Source organism: Vigna unguiculata, chromosome 9, assembly GCF_004118075.2.
Source record: "Vigna unguiculata cultivar IT97K-499-35 chromosome 9, ASM411807v1, whole genome shotgun sequence".
Lineage (NCBI taxonomy): Eukaryota > Viridiplantae > Streptophyta > Magnoliopsida > Fabales > Fabaceae > Vigna > Vigna unguiculata.
Window position 1 is genome coordinate 41,256,207 of NC_040287.1, and position 17,364 is coordinate 41,273,570.

The 17,364-nt window shown below is 34.4% G+C and overlaps 3 protein-coding genes across 3 annotated transcripts; 1 reads left to right on the plus strand and 2 right to left on the minus strand.

The window, feature by feature from the left end:
* Positions 1-632: 632 nt before the first annotated feature.
* Positions 633-2,477, minus strand: LOC114163933 (E3 ubiquitin-protein ligase RNF185). Its single transcript, XM_028048327.1, has 2 exons — positions 2,203-2,477; positions 633-1,684 (listed from the first exon to the last, which is right to left on the minus strand). The coding sequence occupies exon 2, from the start codon at positions 1,682-1,684 to the stop codon at positions 989-991; it is 696 nt and encodes a 231-aa protein (XP_027904128.1). The 5' UTR covers positions 2,203-2,477; the 3' UTR covers positions 633-988.
* A 2,683-nt stretch (positions 2,478-5,160) lies between these two features.
* LOC114163932 (elongation of fatty acids protein 3-like) lies at positions 5,161-6,216 on the plus strand. The gene has a single exon (XM_028048326.1). It carries the CDS (start codon positions 5,221-5,223, stop codon positions 6,073-6,075), a length of 855 nt encoding a protein of 284 aa, XP_027904127.1. The 5' UTR covers positions 5,161-5,220; the 3' UTR covers positions 6,076-6,216.
* A 2,276-nt stretch (positions 6,217-8,492) lies between these two features.
* On the minus strand, positions 8,493-17,110 carry LOC114163267. Its single transcript, XM_028047471.1, has 17 exons — positions 16,638-17,110; positions 15,796-16,146; positions 15,538-15,678; positions 15,231-15,363; positions 15,020-15,133; positions 14,851-14,924; positions 14,697-14,771; positions 14,144-14,236; positions 13,981-14,041; positions 13,530-13,862; positions 13,116-13,242; positions 12,912-13,011; positions 11,186-11,255; positions 10,919-11,071; positions 10,663-10,758; positions 9,586-9,905; positions 8,493-9,066 (listed from the first exon to the last, which is right to left on the minus strand). Exons 1-17 carry the CDS (start codon positions 16,707-16,709, stop codon positions 8,809-8,811), a joined length of 2,571 nt encoding a protein of 856 aa, XP_027903272.1. The 5' UTR covers positions 16,710-17,110; the 3' UTR covers positions 8,493-8,808.
* Between the last annotated feature and the right edge of the window lie 254 nt (positions 17,111-17,364).

Sequence of the window (17,364 nt, forward strand, 5' to 3'; positions counted from 1 at the left end):
GGTTATGCACTAAAGTCTCTTAGTTCCCACTAAAAGATAAAAAAATAAAAAATCAAGTGACAGAAGGAAAAAATGGCCGTAAATCATATAGAACTAAAGGACGGGGGAAATTACCTTGGGTGGTGCGGTGATTTGCATTGTGAACATTGAAACTATGAAGGAACTCTGCATGTTGTGGGGCTGCTGCATTTTGGGTCATGAGGGATATTGAACAAGAGGAAATAAGGAAAAGAGAGAAAAGTAATTTAATATTATAAAATATCTTTCTTCCCTCTCATTCCTCCCAATTTGGAAGGGAAGAAAAATGAGACAAAACAATGGTATATGTTCCATACCAGTGCACCTTGTTCCATCATCTTCTTACATATCCAAACAATGGAATTTAATCCCATCCCATTTCATTCAACCTCCTTCCACCAATCCAATCAAAGACTTAGATTTCTATATACTTGTCCAAATAATGTAAAAACCATCCCTGGTCATACAGCAAACAAAATAGAGCACAAAAACAAGATGAGTGTAAACATCACAGAATGTGCACAGACCCACGTCTAAGACTTTTGATATTAATAATAAGTATAACCCTTAAATCAAGAATGTTAAAAGTACAAAAAGTACTATGCATCAACATATTTTAGATATAACACCAGATAGTATTGTCAACATGTACTAGAAAAAACGAGAACACAGGAAAACAAAGAGCACAAACTCACTATTTCATGTGTCTTGTAGTCTCAAACACTTAATGACCATGAAATTAATATCTATGCGTGATACAACTGGTATCTTTATTACTAAGAATGGGTGTTCTGCTTTAAAACATGGATACCATGCAAGTTGGGTGACAGAAAGAACAGGACAACAAGAGTAATAAGACAGTATTATTCTATGAACATTATCCTTACTCCTCAGTTACAAAACAAAGCGCACCAGAAGACCTATCATAGCAGAAGTCTTGTTCTGCTAGCAACCTGAGATGGTATCCAATCTATTGCCAAATAAAAGCAAGAAGAACACAGAAAACAACAACTAGAAGCAGCTTCTTCAAATAATAATCTTGTTGACCTTGATGTGTGCGAAGAGGATATCCATGAGCATGGATACCATGAAATGTATTAGAAAACCCATGAGGAAAACCAGACGCTCCTCCATACAAGGCCCCATCGTGAAACCCATGCAACTGAAAGTTGAAAAAGGACGGTATAAAGCCACCAAAAGCTGCAGGCAATCCGAAATTCCCAAATCTTGTTGATGCCATTGGCGGTGGCGCAAATCCTCCCAGGCCACCCATAAATCCAAACCCATGATGAGGGAAATTATTTGTTTCCGGTGGAGGAGCAGTTTCAGGTCTCTGACCGGCCGGACGATGTGGGATATTCATGCCCGGAATAGACTTGGATCTCGGGTCAGTGGAGGTCTTTCCTCTCCCATACAGGGGAACCAGCTTCTCCTCCTCCACGAGGGCCTTGCAAACCGGGCATTCTCGTGACTGTGAGTGAAAGTGAAGCCATTTGTAAAGACAAGGCCAGCAGAAAAGATGACCACACAAAGTAATAATGGGGTCTTGAGCCAATTCAAAGCAAATGTTGCACTCAAAATTGCCAGCATCATTGCTATTATTGTTGTTGAAGTACGAAGGGCTTGGGGGTGACCTCCCAGTTGATTCCCCAAACCCACTTGCCATCTACAAAATCAAAACATTCAGATTCCAACACAACTTAACAGTTCTCCCTAACACACATAACAACGGCCACACACAAGACAATCCTCGCAGACCACACTCTGTGATAAAAATAATCAGTATTTTACATGTGATATCTGTGAACCGAAAAGGGTTTCTTAACAAACAAACACGCTTTCAAACGCAGACCAACGTAAAACGACAAAGCCCTATTGTTGAACGGAACTGAAAGAAAATAGGTCACATGCAAAAACAAAGAAAAACTGAAGAAAGTGAAAAAGATGTGGTAATCAGAGGAAATCAAACAAACAGGAATGCATGAAGGTCACAAAATAGCCAGAAATCGTTTGAGGAAGAAAAAAAACTAGTCAATTTTGAAGTCTTTTTTACATGCAAAATTGAGAAGTGCTGCAAAGAAGATTATAAGGGTTTACAGATTGGGGGGAAATTGACAGCGGGAAGAAGAAGAGGAAGAAATCGAAACTATAAAGGAAAAAAGAGCGCAATAGAAAATGACAAACCTGGAGAAAGGGAAAAAAATTGAGAGAAGAATCGATGAAATGAGTAAGTCAATGGTGAAAAGAGAAGAAAGGGGACAGTATCATATTCATATCATGTGCTTCTTTGCTTCCAATTTTGGTTTATCTGCAGACTACAGATCCAAACCAATCACCAACCTTCTTTCCTTTTACTGTTCCTGCAAATCAACGATTCAACGATTCAACCCAATGTTAATCACCTTATTACTATTGTTTACAATCTCTTTTCTAATTCTCCACTTTTTCTTCCTTTTTTTTTACAAGTTTTCAACCATTTTTTTCTTCATAATAATATTTTTGTTTTCATTCATACTCTTATGTAGTACATGATTTTTCTAATGAATATATAATTTAGAGATAATAATAATAATAATAAAAGAGGGGTACTTTTAAGATGATTGAGATTCTTTCCCTATCATTCATCTCATACGTATCTTAATATTGAAAGTTTAAACATTCAACTAATTTATTACATAATGAAATCTAAAGTAAACTCCTATTGATAAAGAGAGAAATAATGAATTCTTATTTGTAATGAAAAATAAATATACTGTTGTAGTAAAATATTTATACGAAAATTTAACAACTAAATTTTGCCTTATGTTATTCTACCGTTCATATTTATTAAGATGACTGGTTGTTAAATGTACGAAAAAGGTATTTTAGAATAGAAACATGTACAAGTTAAATTCATAACGTCGAAATTGAAAATATTTCGTTTATATAAATATAGCAGACAATTAGTACTTTATATTCAAAAGAATGTTAAACATTTAATGTTTTTCAACTAACATCATAAATTAAAATAAAGGATTAAATATGCAACCTTCTTATACTATTTTAAGTAACTAAATTATTTATTTAATTTACCTTTATTTTAACTGTGAAAGTATATAATACAATTTGATATCTATCATTAAACTCAAATTACAAAATTTGAGTTTAATATATGGATAATAATCAATTAACTGATATGTCATTAAAAACGATATAATAAGACAAAGTGAAAATAATATTTAAACAATTTAAAAATGATTTTTAAATTGTAAATACATTTTAAATAATTTATAATAATAAAAAAACTAATTGACATTTTTTAAGGTGGTTGGTAAAAAAACTAACTTATTACACACGTTGAAGTAAGAACTTTGAAGAACACGTTTTCGTCAAGTCTGGCGGCATCCTATGATGTTCTTTCAATTATCTCCATCAATTACCATTATTTTTAATTATAAATTCTTAACTATTTCATAATAAATATGTTCTCACACCTTATAGATTATAAATCATTATTTAATATTTTTAAAATAAATATTTACATTAAAAATAAAATTCAATTTTGTATTTGACCTTCATATTGCGAAAGGCTATTTTTAGTTCATAGGGGTTATACCACAAAGTTCACATGCATGCTTTAATCTATTTTTTTAACTGAACTTTCTATAGCCCAATCATAAAGCCCAAAGAACTTTACAAAAATGTTGACACCAATGCTATTATCCCTGGAATTTTTCTTTCTGCACCTTTATTATTATTAACTGCATCTACATATTAAGATTAGGAGACTAAAATACCTTCTGACTGCCCTATATCACCGTTGTTGCATCATCACCATTGTACTTCTGTTCTTCAACACAGAGTAAGAAGAAGGAAAAAAAAAAAAAAAGAGAAAGAGAACTTATTTTGATAAAAGAAAAAAAAAACCTCATTGTAGAAAATTCTTTCTAAAACGCATTACATGTTTTTTGAATTTTTTTTGCATGTAACATGTTATGTGTGTTTTTGGAAAGTTTGTTCCAAAATTATTTGATAAAAAAATCATTCCGGAAAGTAGTATACATGTTCTGAAAATCTTATTATGAAAATTATGTTTCAAAACACTTGTTTCGGAACGCATTTCATGTGTTCCAAAAACCATATTTTGAAAATTTTATTCTGAATATTTTTTTTTTCAAAATAAATGAATAGAAGGTAAAATCATTTTGAAAATTAATAGGGTGCTATTAAACATCATGGGGTGTAGGAAAGAAAAGCCTATAAAATATTTAGGTCAACTTTATAAAGCTCAATTCTAAAGCCCAAACAACATTTCAAGTATTCGTACAAATCGTATACCTTACACAAAAATTCAAGTTAATAAGTTTCAACACATAATAAAATTTAATTATTAGTTTTAAATCTTCCACAAACTTATATGGATAAAAAGATGTAAACACACAGCATGCAATATTTTTCCAAGTTTTATAATGTTGTGATGGATGGATCACTTGCCACAGGATTTTAAAACTACATTTGAAGAATTTATTCAATTTGATATATTTCAACTGTGAATTTATAAAACCGGTTAACAAGTCTACAAAATTTTACGATGATAAATTAAAATGATTATATTTATTCATTTTTAAAATTTAAAGATTAATATATATATATATATATATATATATATATATATATATATATATATATATATATATATATATATATATATATATATATATATATATATATATATATATATATCAAAGTTTGAGTATTTAAATTTAAATACGGAAAACATATTTAACTTTCCTTTAAATTTAATTATTTTTAAATTAAAAAAGATTTTATCATTTTTTTAAATTATAATTTATTTAAATTCAGTATTTAAAATTAAATTAATTATCTACAATAAAAAAATGACACGCATAACGTCAATGTATTGAGACCTGGAAAAGAATTTGTAAATATACATATAACAATCCTTCTAGATGACGACAATACCACAAACTCAACACAATTAGTCAAGGTCAAGGCTGAATACCACAGAAAAGAATAAACATAAACACAAAAGTCTCAATAAACAAATCCTAAGATGGATTCAACTTTGGTGTTCTAAATTCTATCCTAAATTCCACTCCCTTCTTATATTAATTCATTGTCGCAACTAAAAGAATTGTTCATCATGGTTCGCATTGCAAGAAATTCACAATTACTTAACTCACAAACAAACACATAGTTCAAATGGTATCTTATTGTTACCTGATGGAGAAAATCAAATATTGGCTGATACAACACCCTTCTGTTGTCTCCTTCCGCTGGACCCCAACCCAATTATACGGCGCCACCTGGTCCTTCCTCGTCTCCGCCATTTCTTTATACATCGCCGCCGCACTCATCCTCCACCTCCTCCTCAAACTCTCCCGTCGCCGTCGTTCGTTTCCGTTAGGACCTATCCCCGCCCTCCACAGCCTCATCATGTCGTTAATCTCCGTCGCGATATTCACCGGCACACTCTTCTCCGCCGAAGCCGAAGCCCGCGACACGCGGTGGCTGTGGCGGCGCAGCAGAACCACCTCTTTCGAGTGGCTACTCTGTTTCCCCCTAGGTACTCGTCCGTCCGGTCGAGTTTTCTTCTGGTCGTACGTTTTCTACCTGTCACGCTTTCTTCACCTGCTGCGCACCTTCTTCGTCGTTTTACGTGAGCGACGGTTGTCGTTTTTGCGACTGTTTAACAACTCCGTGCTCCTCGTGATGTCGTTTCTGTGGCTGGAGTTTTCGCAGTCGCTTCAGGTGCTGGCCATTCTGTTTTACACGTCGGTTTATTCCGTCGTTTGCGCGTTCCGGTTCTGGACGGAACTCGGATTGCCCAGCAAAACGCCGTTGTGGTTCACCGCGAATTGCCAGCTGGCACTGTTGGGTTGTAATTTGGCGTGCCACGTTGGCGTGCTCTCGCTGCATTACTTGAGAGGAGGGTGTAACGGAATCGGGGCTTGGCTTTTCAACTCTCTCTTAAACGCTGCTTTTCTCGTTCAGTTCTTGAAATCCTACGTCAAAACGCATTCACAAAGGAAAAGTGCTTCCTCTTCTTCTACGTAATATAGCTTAATCTAACGCTACGGTTATTGAAGTTTTTTTGTGATTAGAGGACAAATGTTCATTTTTTCTTTATTAGGTTTTTTCATCAAATGTAATGACTCCCTATGGATATGGATCTAGAGCTCCTAAAGCTTTCATTCACCACTTTAGAATTTAAATTGTATAGTAAAAAAAAATGGAAAGAAATACAAGTGACACAACTGGATGATCTTCTCATTCATTTTATACGTAAAAATTATAATATTTATAATCTAAAATCTTAAAATAATAAATTTGACTGTTAATATATGCTGTTTAACTTTAATGTAAACATAAAATTGTACTCAAATTTTTAAAAAAATGGAAGCAAGTAAAAAAAGCTAAGAAAAAATGTTTTTTTTTTAATAATCATGGAGAATCCACACAAAAAAAAAAAGATTGTGCATATTTTAATGATTTTATTTTTATGAAATATGAAAACAATAAATGAATACATAGACCAGTCTTGACACCCTTACTACAAGGTACTAAGAAAATACCAAAAATCTAAATAAAAATAAATTAAGCAATATTTGATGTTCGTATAGAGTGAAGAGTGATACAGTATTAGAGTTTTTGAGTTATAATTAATAGAAAAAAAAAGGATTATGATGGAAATAAAAAACAGATGATGATTTTATTTATATACCATACCAATTGCTATTATCATATTATGTCATGTTCCAAGTTAAATATAATTAACAAGTGATTCATGAGTGAATACTACGCAAAACCTTAAAAATAAATTACATACCAGTGGTGTGGATAGAAATGTCGGTTATCTATCAGATATATAAAACTCAAATATTGTTTCGTAAATATATTTAAACATTAGATTTATTTGACTTATTTGGATTTGAGGATTCCAGAGTCTATGGTTATAGAAACAGTTCGTGGGGTTAATAAATTAAGAAAAAATATTTTTTTACAAATTTTTATTAACAAAATTTTGACAACGTGAAAAATACCTTAATGGACGAAAAAGATGTTTAATGTAATTTGGAAAAAGGAAAAAAATTTGGTATGTGTTAAAAAACAAATTTTATTAAAATAAATTTGTCAAAATATCATACTACATAAAATAATAAAATAATTGAGGGGCTGCTAACCCTAACCATTTTTATACATTCATGAAATGGTCAACATGCCAAGTTCTAACCTTATTTTTCGTGAATTAAGTGTGCTTATGTACTTACGCACTACATGAATCTACTAAAGGTAACATAAATCTTGTGCAAACTTGTATAGAAATAATTTATGAATTTGATAGACACAACACATCAATACTGGCATCAAGCTTCCAGAACGAGATGCTTCCACTGACTCGTCAAAAATACCAAACATTCTCACTTTTCTTTGTTTTCCTCAACATTTTTCTTGTGTTTTGCTTTTGCTTTGAAATTCCTGCTACTGCGAATAGACATGTGAAAAGTATTACGTTCTGGATATATTAATTTTATGGTCAGGTGAGTGCTAACATCAGAATGGACCCAACCTCATACATTTATTAAAAATTGGATAAAAGTTAGATGTATTGGTGTTGGTGTTGTTGTCAACCAAATTTTGAATTTTATTACAATAATATCATTAATATCTGATAAGAAATCAATTAATAAATTATTAAAACAAAACTCTAAAGTTGACCTTCAAGGGGAAATTACATCTAAGTACTTTCCTTAAAAAATTCATTCTGCAGATTTCTACGTTGAACTTACAAGGAAGGATATGACATTTAATTTGAATGCAATATTAAAATTCATCTTTGTCTTAAATTTTAACCTAGTTCTTTCGTATTATTGAATTAAAAAGAATATATTCACTATTTTGTAAGAGAAGACTTGTCAGAAGAAAGAGTGGTTGATTTTGTTTGTGAGAACTGAGAAGGTGAGAAACTGGGAGAAAAACAAAACCAGTCCGGTTGGTTCAACCCCTCAATCAATAGGGAAATATTGCACTAATTTCAACGCCCTACACCCCCATTAAATTTCTCATCCAATCCATCAAGCCGGATTTTTTTTTCCCGTAATCGAAGGGGAAGATTTCTTTCCAGAAAAAAAAATCCGAAATTATTTATTATCTTCCGAAAAATAATTTCACGAGAAGTAATAAGGTGTAGGAAGAAATATGATGGGGGTGCAGGGACTAATAGCCCTAGATGTACCACCGGCAGGCATACTCATTCTTATAGATCATAAAATGTAAAAGGTGGTTGCACGCAGCATTTACAGTAATCCTTGGAGAAGATTTATCTCCAATCAGGAGCATATGATTAGAGATAATCCGCATAAATGATTTTTTCGATTTTCTTAATATATGTGAACAGACGGTGCGAAACAAGAAATGCGCAAAATTGAAAATCAGAATGTAATAAAATAAATGTCAAAGAGAAAGTAACACTCTCAGTGAACAAGTGATATATGTACAAATACAGACATGAATGAGCAGAATTTTCTTCTTTTTTTCATTTCAAGGCCTTCGGCCCAACCTCTGACAAACATTTCAATTACCATTTCGTTTTTTATCCTTTACCCTCTACATTATCTATTCCTAAATTCCCAATTTTCTCTACAAAAGGCTCTCATCTTTGAAAGCCAAAGCTGCAACCTCATCCAATTTTTCCTAAACAATTTTGGATGAGTAAGCAACCCCTAATTCTGAGGATTAAAAAATTACAACCCAAAATCCCAAAAAGATTAAAAAAGGAAGAAAAAAGAGTTAAAGCTGTCTATATCTTACAGATATTCCTTTCAAGGAACTATTTCTCAAAGAAAATGTGCTTCGTAGACGATTAAACCATGACATTTTCATCTCACCAGAGCCAGTGCATTGACCCTCCCCTTCCCCGTCACGGCTGAAAAGGGTCTGATCAGAGCAGTCAAGCGAAGCTCCACATGCCAGATTATAAGATTCGCATGCAGAATGACATACCCGAAGCCTGTTATCTCCATCCTTCTCACACTTCTGGATCGAGATCTGAAAATTAAATGCCAACCATTTCAGACAGATAAGTAACACAACCAACCATGCATGCTCTAATATCCAAAATAATTCGTACTTCATGTTTTATACAATTTTATGCTTTTCAAAAGCCCACCCTCAAACCACAACAAAATGGAAGACACAAACTGAGAAAAAGAAATTGTCACCACTCATAAATCTTGATCTCTAGTACAATTGGATAACCACTAGAGTCACACGTTTCCACCGTTCTAAAAAAAGTACATCACTCGTGTTCGAATTCGGATATTGAAACTTGGACAATCATTAAACAGAACAACTCACATTCAACTTATACCACGGTTTTGTCAGAATGAATGTCACATGCGGCAACTTAAATTATATATGAACTGACTAGGAAAGGAAACGGAGGAATGAAAACAACAGAAATCAGCTTGCGAAACAAAAATTTAGGAATAACTAAAAACCCAACCATATTTCAATTCTGAAACAGGAAAAGCTGAAGAATAATTTTAGTATGAAATGACGACATACCCAGCAGGCAAGACGTTTAGCAGTCTCATCACAGTAGGTGCTGCCAAATATATTAAATAGTTTCCTAGCACCTCCAGGGAATAATCGATGGTAGTTGGGTAAGACAACTACTTCTTCAAGCTGTTGAAGTATGCTAGGCTCACTGGGAGCACAATGCTGTCCTGATACATCATTTCCCAGAACATTTTTGCACACAGAAAGACTAGAGAGGAGCATGGAGCTGTTCTGGCATGTATAACCCGCATAGTCAGAACAGCGGAATTCACAAACCCCATTATCACAAACCCCGCCGTGAAGGCTGCATTGCTCGTCACACACAGCTGCACAAAGTATGAAGAAAAGGTTAATAAGCAAATTATGTTTCTTTAAGATCTATATATATGTTTTTCACACTTGCACAATTGTTTGAAAAGATTGACTGAATCTTGTTTTCCCCTTTTCCAGGTTTCCTAGAGTATCTTGGGAACCTTTTAGGAATCGATTGGTACAATTAACCTTCAGTTTGTCCAACGAAGTATGTCTTGAGGGCTCAAACCTTCATTTGTCTTCCAGTATCACAGTTCACTTATCAGTACACTCAACCCCTATACCAGTGTCTATATCTGTTTTAATTATTTTGATTTTGATTCAAATAACTTGGAACAAAACAAATGCTAGAAAGCCTCAATTATATATAAGGGAGTGAGCTTAATTATCCAAAAGGATCCATGGAAATAACCAATAATCGCTACTTCATCTTCTATACAATAGTACACTTTTCAAAAGCTCACCCCTAGGACATCTTATTGCCTTGGAGTTTGTTTGGGAGTAAAGCTTTCATTAATCGAACATGAGGTTGGTGATATTCAAGAGTGTATTTTACAGTGTATGAAACAAAAATAGTATAGCCTTTTAGACAGGATGGTGAGAACTTAGTCCCCAAAATAAGCGAGGGATAATGTTGTCCACCCTCAACTAATAAAATAAAAGGAAATACACAAGCTGCGAAAAAGAAATTGCCACTGCTCATAAATGTAGATTTCTAATACAAAGAAGTACTCTTGTAGCAAATATCTAATCTAAAAAATTGGTACGTACCAGTGGAGCAATCAATGCCAGTATGGCCAGGTTTACATTCACAAATCCCATCGGAAAGGCACACTCCATTGCCATTGCATTTGCTGGGGCAGGAACCTGGAAGACGTTAAGAGTAAGCACAATGAGAAAAATCCACTGCTGCTAAGCTGAAGGTAACTTAGAGTCGAAGCACGAGTTAACAGACATTGACAACAGTATAAGCACAAAGATTGCACAAATCATCACATAAAAATAAGAGTGAAAAATGAGAGCTCACGTCTACTGCAATCATTTCCGTGAAATCCAAGAAAGCATTGGCATTTTCCATCAACACAATCTCCATTGAAATTACATGAATTAGGGCATTGACCAGACACAGCTACTGGGTCAGTGTTACACAGCTCATGGTAGGCAGGGCAGATTAATTCACCTATAGAAAAATGTAATAAAGAGTAAATTGTCTTTGCAATAAATGACAAATTAACACCCCTGCGTAAACAACTAAACATAGACAAATAAAAAAGAAAACAGCAGTAATATCAACCATTAAAGCCAGGGAACTGAATGGGTCCACCAGCTTGAGGACACACCTTCCAGATACCATCCACTGCAACCTGTACAAAAGTGGAAAGAAAAGAGAACTTCATTCAGTGAATTTGGTAACAAAGGAAAAGGAAAGGAGGGCTGAACATACAATGTATATACCCAGACCTAAGAAAAAAGTAGGAATTGCTACCCAAACCTATACAAAGAAATTGCACATCTCAAACACTATATGATTGCTCAATCAGATTTATAATTATTTCTTCAAAATGTAAGTTATCTATCAACATAAATGAAGATATGGGATCAATAACAATGCCCTGTTCACCCTATTACAAGAAAAAAAAAATTATATCATTCCAACAAATGCATGTCAAAAAGACAAAAAATTTAGGACACCTTTCGAAAAAACTTTCCTTCCAGTTCCAGGATTCAGTGCGATGTATGTATGTACATTGATTAATTCTAGGGACTGAAAAATGTATTGCATTAATTCCAGGAGGAAACAAATGATGCAATGCAGTGGACTAGAATGAAATGACATTTTAATGATAAAATCCCTAATTCCCAACTAGTATCAGTACGTTAGTAGCAGAGGGGCAAGAGAACAAAATCAACAAGAATGACTGATTGAAGTCCAAAAACTCGAGAACCTGGAACTGATTCAACCTTGCCATTTTCGGCCTCTGTGCAAACAGATTAACTATCTATTTTAACAGATTATAAGGCTTTTCTCTCAACTTAACCTAACACAATGTATGTAAACAGTGCTAACAGGATCAAAGGATAAAACTTAGATCAAGTTCCTTTCATTCTTTTCTAGACATCACTTTTCCAACTAAATGATAACACAGACTTATTATTTAAAATACTGTAACAAATATTAAATGGAAGTTATTTATTATTGGAAAGAGCATCCATGCCATCATTACAACGAAGAACTTTATGGCAACTATAAGAAAGAAGAACACAACTAAGATATAAGTTCCTTACTTTCTTACACACTTTCCCGGCAATCAAATTCTCCAATTGAATGATAACAAATGGATACATTATTCAAACTATGTGACAAATACTTAGGACAAATAAAAAGATACGATATTATTTAGAGAGCTCAATTGTCCTCTCTTAGGTTCTCATATTTATACCAACAGTGGTTGTTCTCACACAGAATGAGGAGGGAAGAGTTAAAAACAAGAAAAGTCATATCTGGAGTCCTAGGCATAGAGATAGGTACAGCACAAACAGCTTTTCAATAAAGCTATTTCATACCTATTCTAAAACAAATATTTAATGAAGTTATTTATTATAGGAAAGAGCATCCATTTGTCATCATTAGAATGAAGAATTTGATGGCAAAAGTACAAGGAACTAGAAATAAGTTTTGTCCATCTGAAATCACTTAAAATATTTTAGAATGATGATATTTTGACCCCCTTTATTTTGGATATAACTACTTGACAATTTGTTATAATAATTTAACAATATGAATGTTTGAATTAACAAGGTAGCATTTAAATGTTATATTATTAATTAATACTATTATAATAAGGTTGTCGAGTAGTTGTATCCAAAACAAAGGGTGCCAAATATCATTTTTCATTTTTTCATTAAAAAGTCTAGAGAATCAAGCAGTACCAGCATTCCAGGTCAAAATCTAAAAAACTAAACCATAACCACTATAAGAAGGGTAATCATTTCACCTCTACTGATACTCAAAACCATACCTCCAAAGAATTGTTCATACATCTGTGCTGATAACAACCATTTCCCTGGGTCATAGAACCTCGTACAAAGCCAGTCCGTACTAGTGATGAAGCCATACACCTGTACCAGAAAGGTAAAAATAGTCAGCAACTCCACAAGTCTGTGTAATAAAAATATAAATCTAAAGAAGATTCAGGGCATAAATATTAAGTCCCAAATCTTACCTTGAGTTACTTCCTCTGACTTCACCTAGCATTCTATCAGGTGCTCGAGCACTGTTAGTGTCTGTACATGATCCATCAGAGTAAGCAACAAAATAAGTGCAATAATCAGCCAATGAGGATTGTCCGCCTGCAACAACCAGTGAACAGCCAAATATTCAGAGTTCAAAATATTTACAAGTAAGTCACCCATGAATAGTGCCAAGAAAATCTATCATGTGTAACAGAAACAGAAAAATAAAAGCAGAAACTACATATCAATCAGGATGCAATAGCATTAAAGGTTTAACAATATCTTGACAATCCAGAATAATACCAAAGAATCTGGCAAAAAACAAAATTAGGAGAGGCATGAACACATATTAAATATCTTTGCATCGACATGCATGTTAAAAATGAAGGGATGATTCTAAATACCCTTATTAGCTTGCGGAAAATATCGAGCCCACTGAGGGAGATCTCCACTATAAGTTAGGATAGGGCAGTATCCCTCTGCCTCCCTGTTATATGTACAGCCAGAAAACTGTGTTGTGTTGCAACGATAGGCTCCCTTCCAAAGATTGCAAGGGGATGTAACAAACTCAGTACCTTGGTTGAGACCCCAATCAAGACGGTCTGCCATACTATAGTTGGCTTTGTACCATCCACTATCTTCTAATAGAGCTAATGTCATTTTCGAAACAACAGATCTTGTATCCACAGAACCAGTCATAATTTCATTCATCAGAAGCCTTTTTTCCCAGTGAGATCCTGCAAGTCATTCACAAATCTTGGATTAATAGTATATCTCATTAATCTTACCCGGAGGAAAGAGGATCAAATTAATTTAATTTAGGTGAATTTTAATGCTCAATCAGGCGATACAGACCTGATGTGCCACGTCCTCCACCATCTTCCAGCTCCAAACCAGAAAAATTTCCCGAGAACGCCTGCAAACAAGTCACTTCAGTCATATGCTGGATCCTTTTACAACTGAAAACAGTAAAAAAGAAAATGGAAGTATTCTGGATAGGTTGCTCCCAAGAAAATACCGCATAATGATATCGAGAATGCATGACAACACGAGGAAGCACCACACGTGTTACCATTCGTCCAAGCTTTTCATCCATCACTTGTTCGGTAACCTTAAAAAATCAAAGTGTATTGATTAGATTATAAAATGTGTCATTAAAATACCTGGAATTGAAATTAATGATGAAACTGAAATTTTTCAATACACCTATTGAGGAAAAAAATATATGCCCAAAAATTAAATCAGAAAAACAAATATGCTGCTCAATTAAGGGATAAAAAAGCTCAACATCGTTAATTCATTATTTTTTTCCCCTAAAATGTTTTCAAATTCAATACAATTATAAAATTTAGTTTAAAGACAAATCATAGAAATTGCATAGAATCACCATTTGCAGGAATGTTTTGTCTCTATCAATACAAGCAGACATTTTACTCAGCTTTCATCTATCAAGCCTCATTATAAGAAATGACCAATAAACAATCATGACTCGAACATACTTGGTGAGACGTGGTACAACATTATAAAAGTAAACCAGAGTTGACCATGCAGCAACAAAAGGCAGTTTATACCTGATTACGCCGTCTTTTCCTTTCATCTCGAAAATGAGCAAAGGCATGCGGATCAAAACCAAGAACATGCATAACCTGAAAAAAAGAATCAAGTGGATGAACAATGTCACACATAAAACTTCTCATGCATCCACACACAGATAATACAACAAACCTCATGTATAAGAGTAGCGGAAAGTAAAGTCTCTGCCTCAGCAGTCAAATGGCGAGGCGCAACATTAACATGTCCTGCAGAGGAACAGAAGTACTTTCAGTTCTGAGGCATTCTAAATGTGAGATGACAAAAAAACCACTGAAACCAACATGTTTATGGGATAATATACCAGCTATGGCACGACCCCATTGATCTCGCTCGCATGCCACTGCCCAAGCAAGTGTATTTCCAGTTGTGGGTCTTGTAGTCACCAAAAGAACCAAGTCAGCATCAGAGACACCCTCTGGAGAAGTTGAACAAAAAGGTAATATCTTAAATTCAAAAGTACAAATCTGATCTCACATCTAATTTTTACAAGAAATGCAATTATATAAATTTACCCTCAATATATCCGCGAGGAAGCTGCACGCCTCCATCTTGTCCACATGCAGAATACCCACTTAAACGCAAGTTCCCCTTGACAGGTTCAACCGCCAATGCTCTCCTAAACCAGTCAGCAGTCTGACCTAATGCCTGAAATTGGTTATGAAGGATTAATATCTGTATCCATTTATGATAGTTCCTCAAAACAACACTTCTCAAAGAGGCATAACAACATAACTGACACATCACCAAGTAATTTTCTCAAGCAAAAAATATTACCCCCCAGATGAATTAAAGCAAACTAAAAAGGATAAAATAAATGACCTTACGAAGGCGACGTTTTTTGTCCTCTCCTGAGATATCTTCAGAAGTGCAGTTATACCAACAATCACCAAATATTGGAGGATTGCCATGGGGATCACAAGAAGGAAAACCGGGAGGATAAGTCATGGGAGGCTCCCCGAGCTGTTAATATGAAATTTAAGATTTAATTTCAATAAAATACATGAAATATAATACCAAAGTTGTAGGTAGAAAAAATCCATCCTAAATATTTCTTTTGCATTCTTATTGAGCACTCACTTTAACAATATCGCCAATTGCTCGACAATCCCTGTCAGGGGAGTGGCCAACAGCATCATAATTTAGATATATCCTAATAGGCTCCTTTGCATCCTCTTGAGAACCTGAAGAAGTTGACACATCAAGTAATGCCCTACCTTTGTGCTTAAGATGTTTTAAGCGACTGGGCTCATAAACCTGTGGGGTAACCAAATACACCTTGCGCCCAGGCCGCTTCCTCTGTTCAAGAATCTGATCATGTATGCAAGAGTGGCTCGCAATGTTCTCAGTATTCCTCTCCAAGCGTCCCTGAAGTTGGTGTTCGTGGAGATTTGCGTTGTGGGCCTCCACCCACGCCAATATCAATATAATCTGCAACACGAAGAAGAATCTTATGAAATCTTCCATCACTTACAAGAGCCAAATCTCAGATCAGAAGAATTTCAAAACTAATAATGTGAAACCACAGACAAAGAATCACCGAAAAAGACCAATAAATAACCTGTAAGAAATCAGCCGCCAAAGAGGCTAGTTGAACAGCTTCACTTAAATTTTAATTCAGAAAAATATAGTTTAGAAAAAAAATTCTAGGAAAATAACTAATCCAGCACCTCTAGATGAATCATTGCTCTGACAACAAAACCCTAGCCTCCACAGTTCAGTTTCAGGACAAAAATAAGAAAAATACGAAAAACACATCAACTTCAAATATTCACTTTCTCACTGCTTACAGCGACCAATTAGAGCCCAATCACAGTTGAACATTTATTCCACAAAGTCATACATCTTACACGACAGAGCAAATTTGAACTAAAAGAAATGTAACAATAAAAACAAAAACTCCAGAACTAGCAGAGTTTTACCACGAAAACAACCACCGCAAATCTAAGCTTGCAATGAAATCTGGACAGCGCGCATGAGGTGCACCGAGCCATCAGCTCTATGATAAGGCGAGCACTGAAACAAATTCCTTTCCGATTCCATCAAATCGGCCGCAAATTTTCGATCGGCTTCGGAACGCGCGAGAATCTCCGTCTCATGTGCATTTTGGACATTCAACTGCGTGAAGAGAGGAAATACGAACAGCGACTCCGATTTGAGAGGAATGAAGGAACAATGTTGGAAGTGAATAAGGATAACTAAGAGAGTGGAATTGGCACGTGGTAGTGGCGCGTGGAGATATTGAGAGAGACAGATAGAAAAAGAAAGAGGAGCTTCGGAGTGGCGTTGATAGGTTCCTCTTTCTGATCTCTGCAAATGGGCGAAGAGAGAACAGACACTGACAGTGAACCCAAGAAGAAGAAGAAGAAGAAATCAAATAGATTGGGTGGAGAAGTGAGTGGAGAACATCTTCCTTTTTTTAACCATTTTTGGCTTTTCCAATAATTAAAATACTGATAAATGGAAAATTAAATTAAATTAAATTAAAACGAAAAAAAAAAAAAAAAAAGTAATGCGACATCTTATCTTGATTTAAACGGTTTTCACATCGAACGCTTACTAGTTATATTCACACGGTTCTATTTAAGAAATAATACATGTATAAATATAATTTTTTTAATTACCTCAATTAATTGTTTTTCATGTATG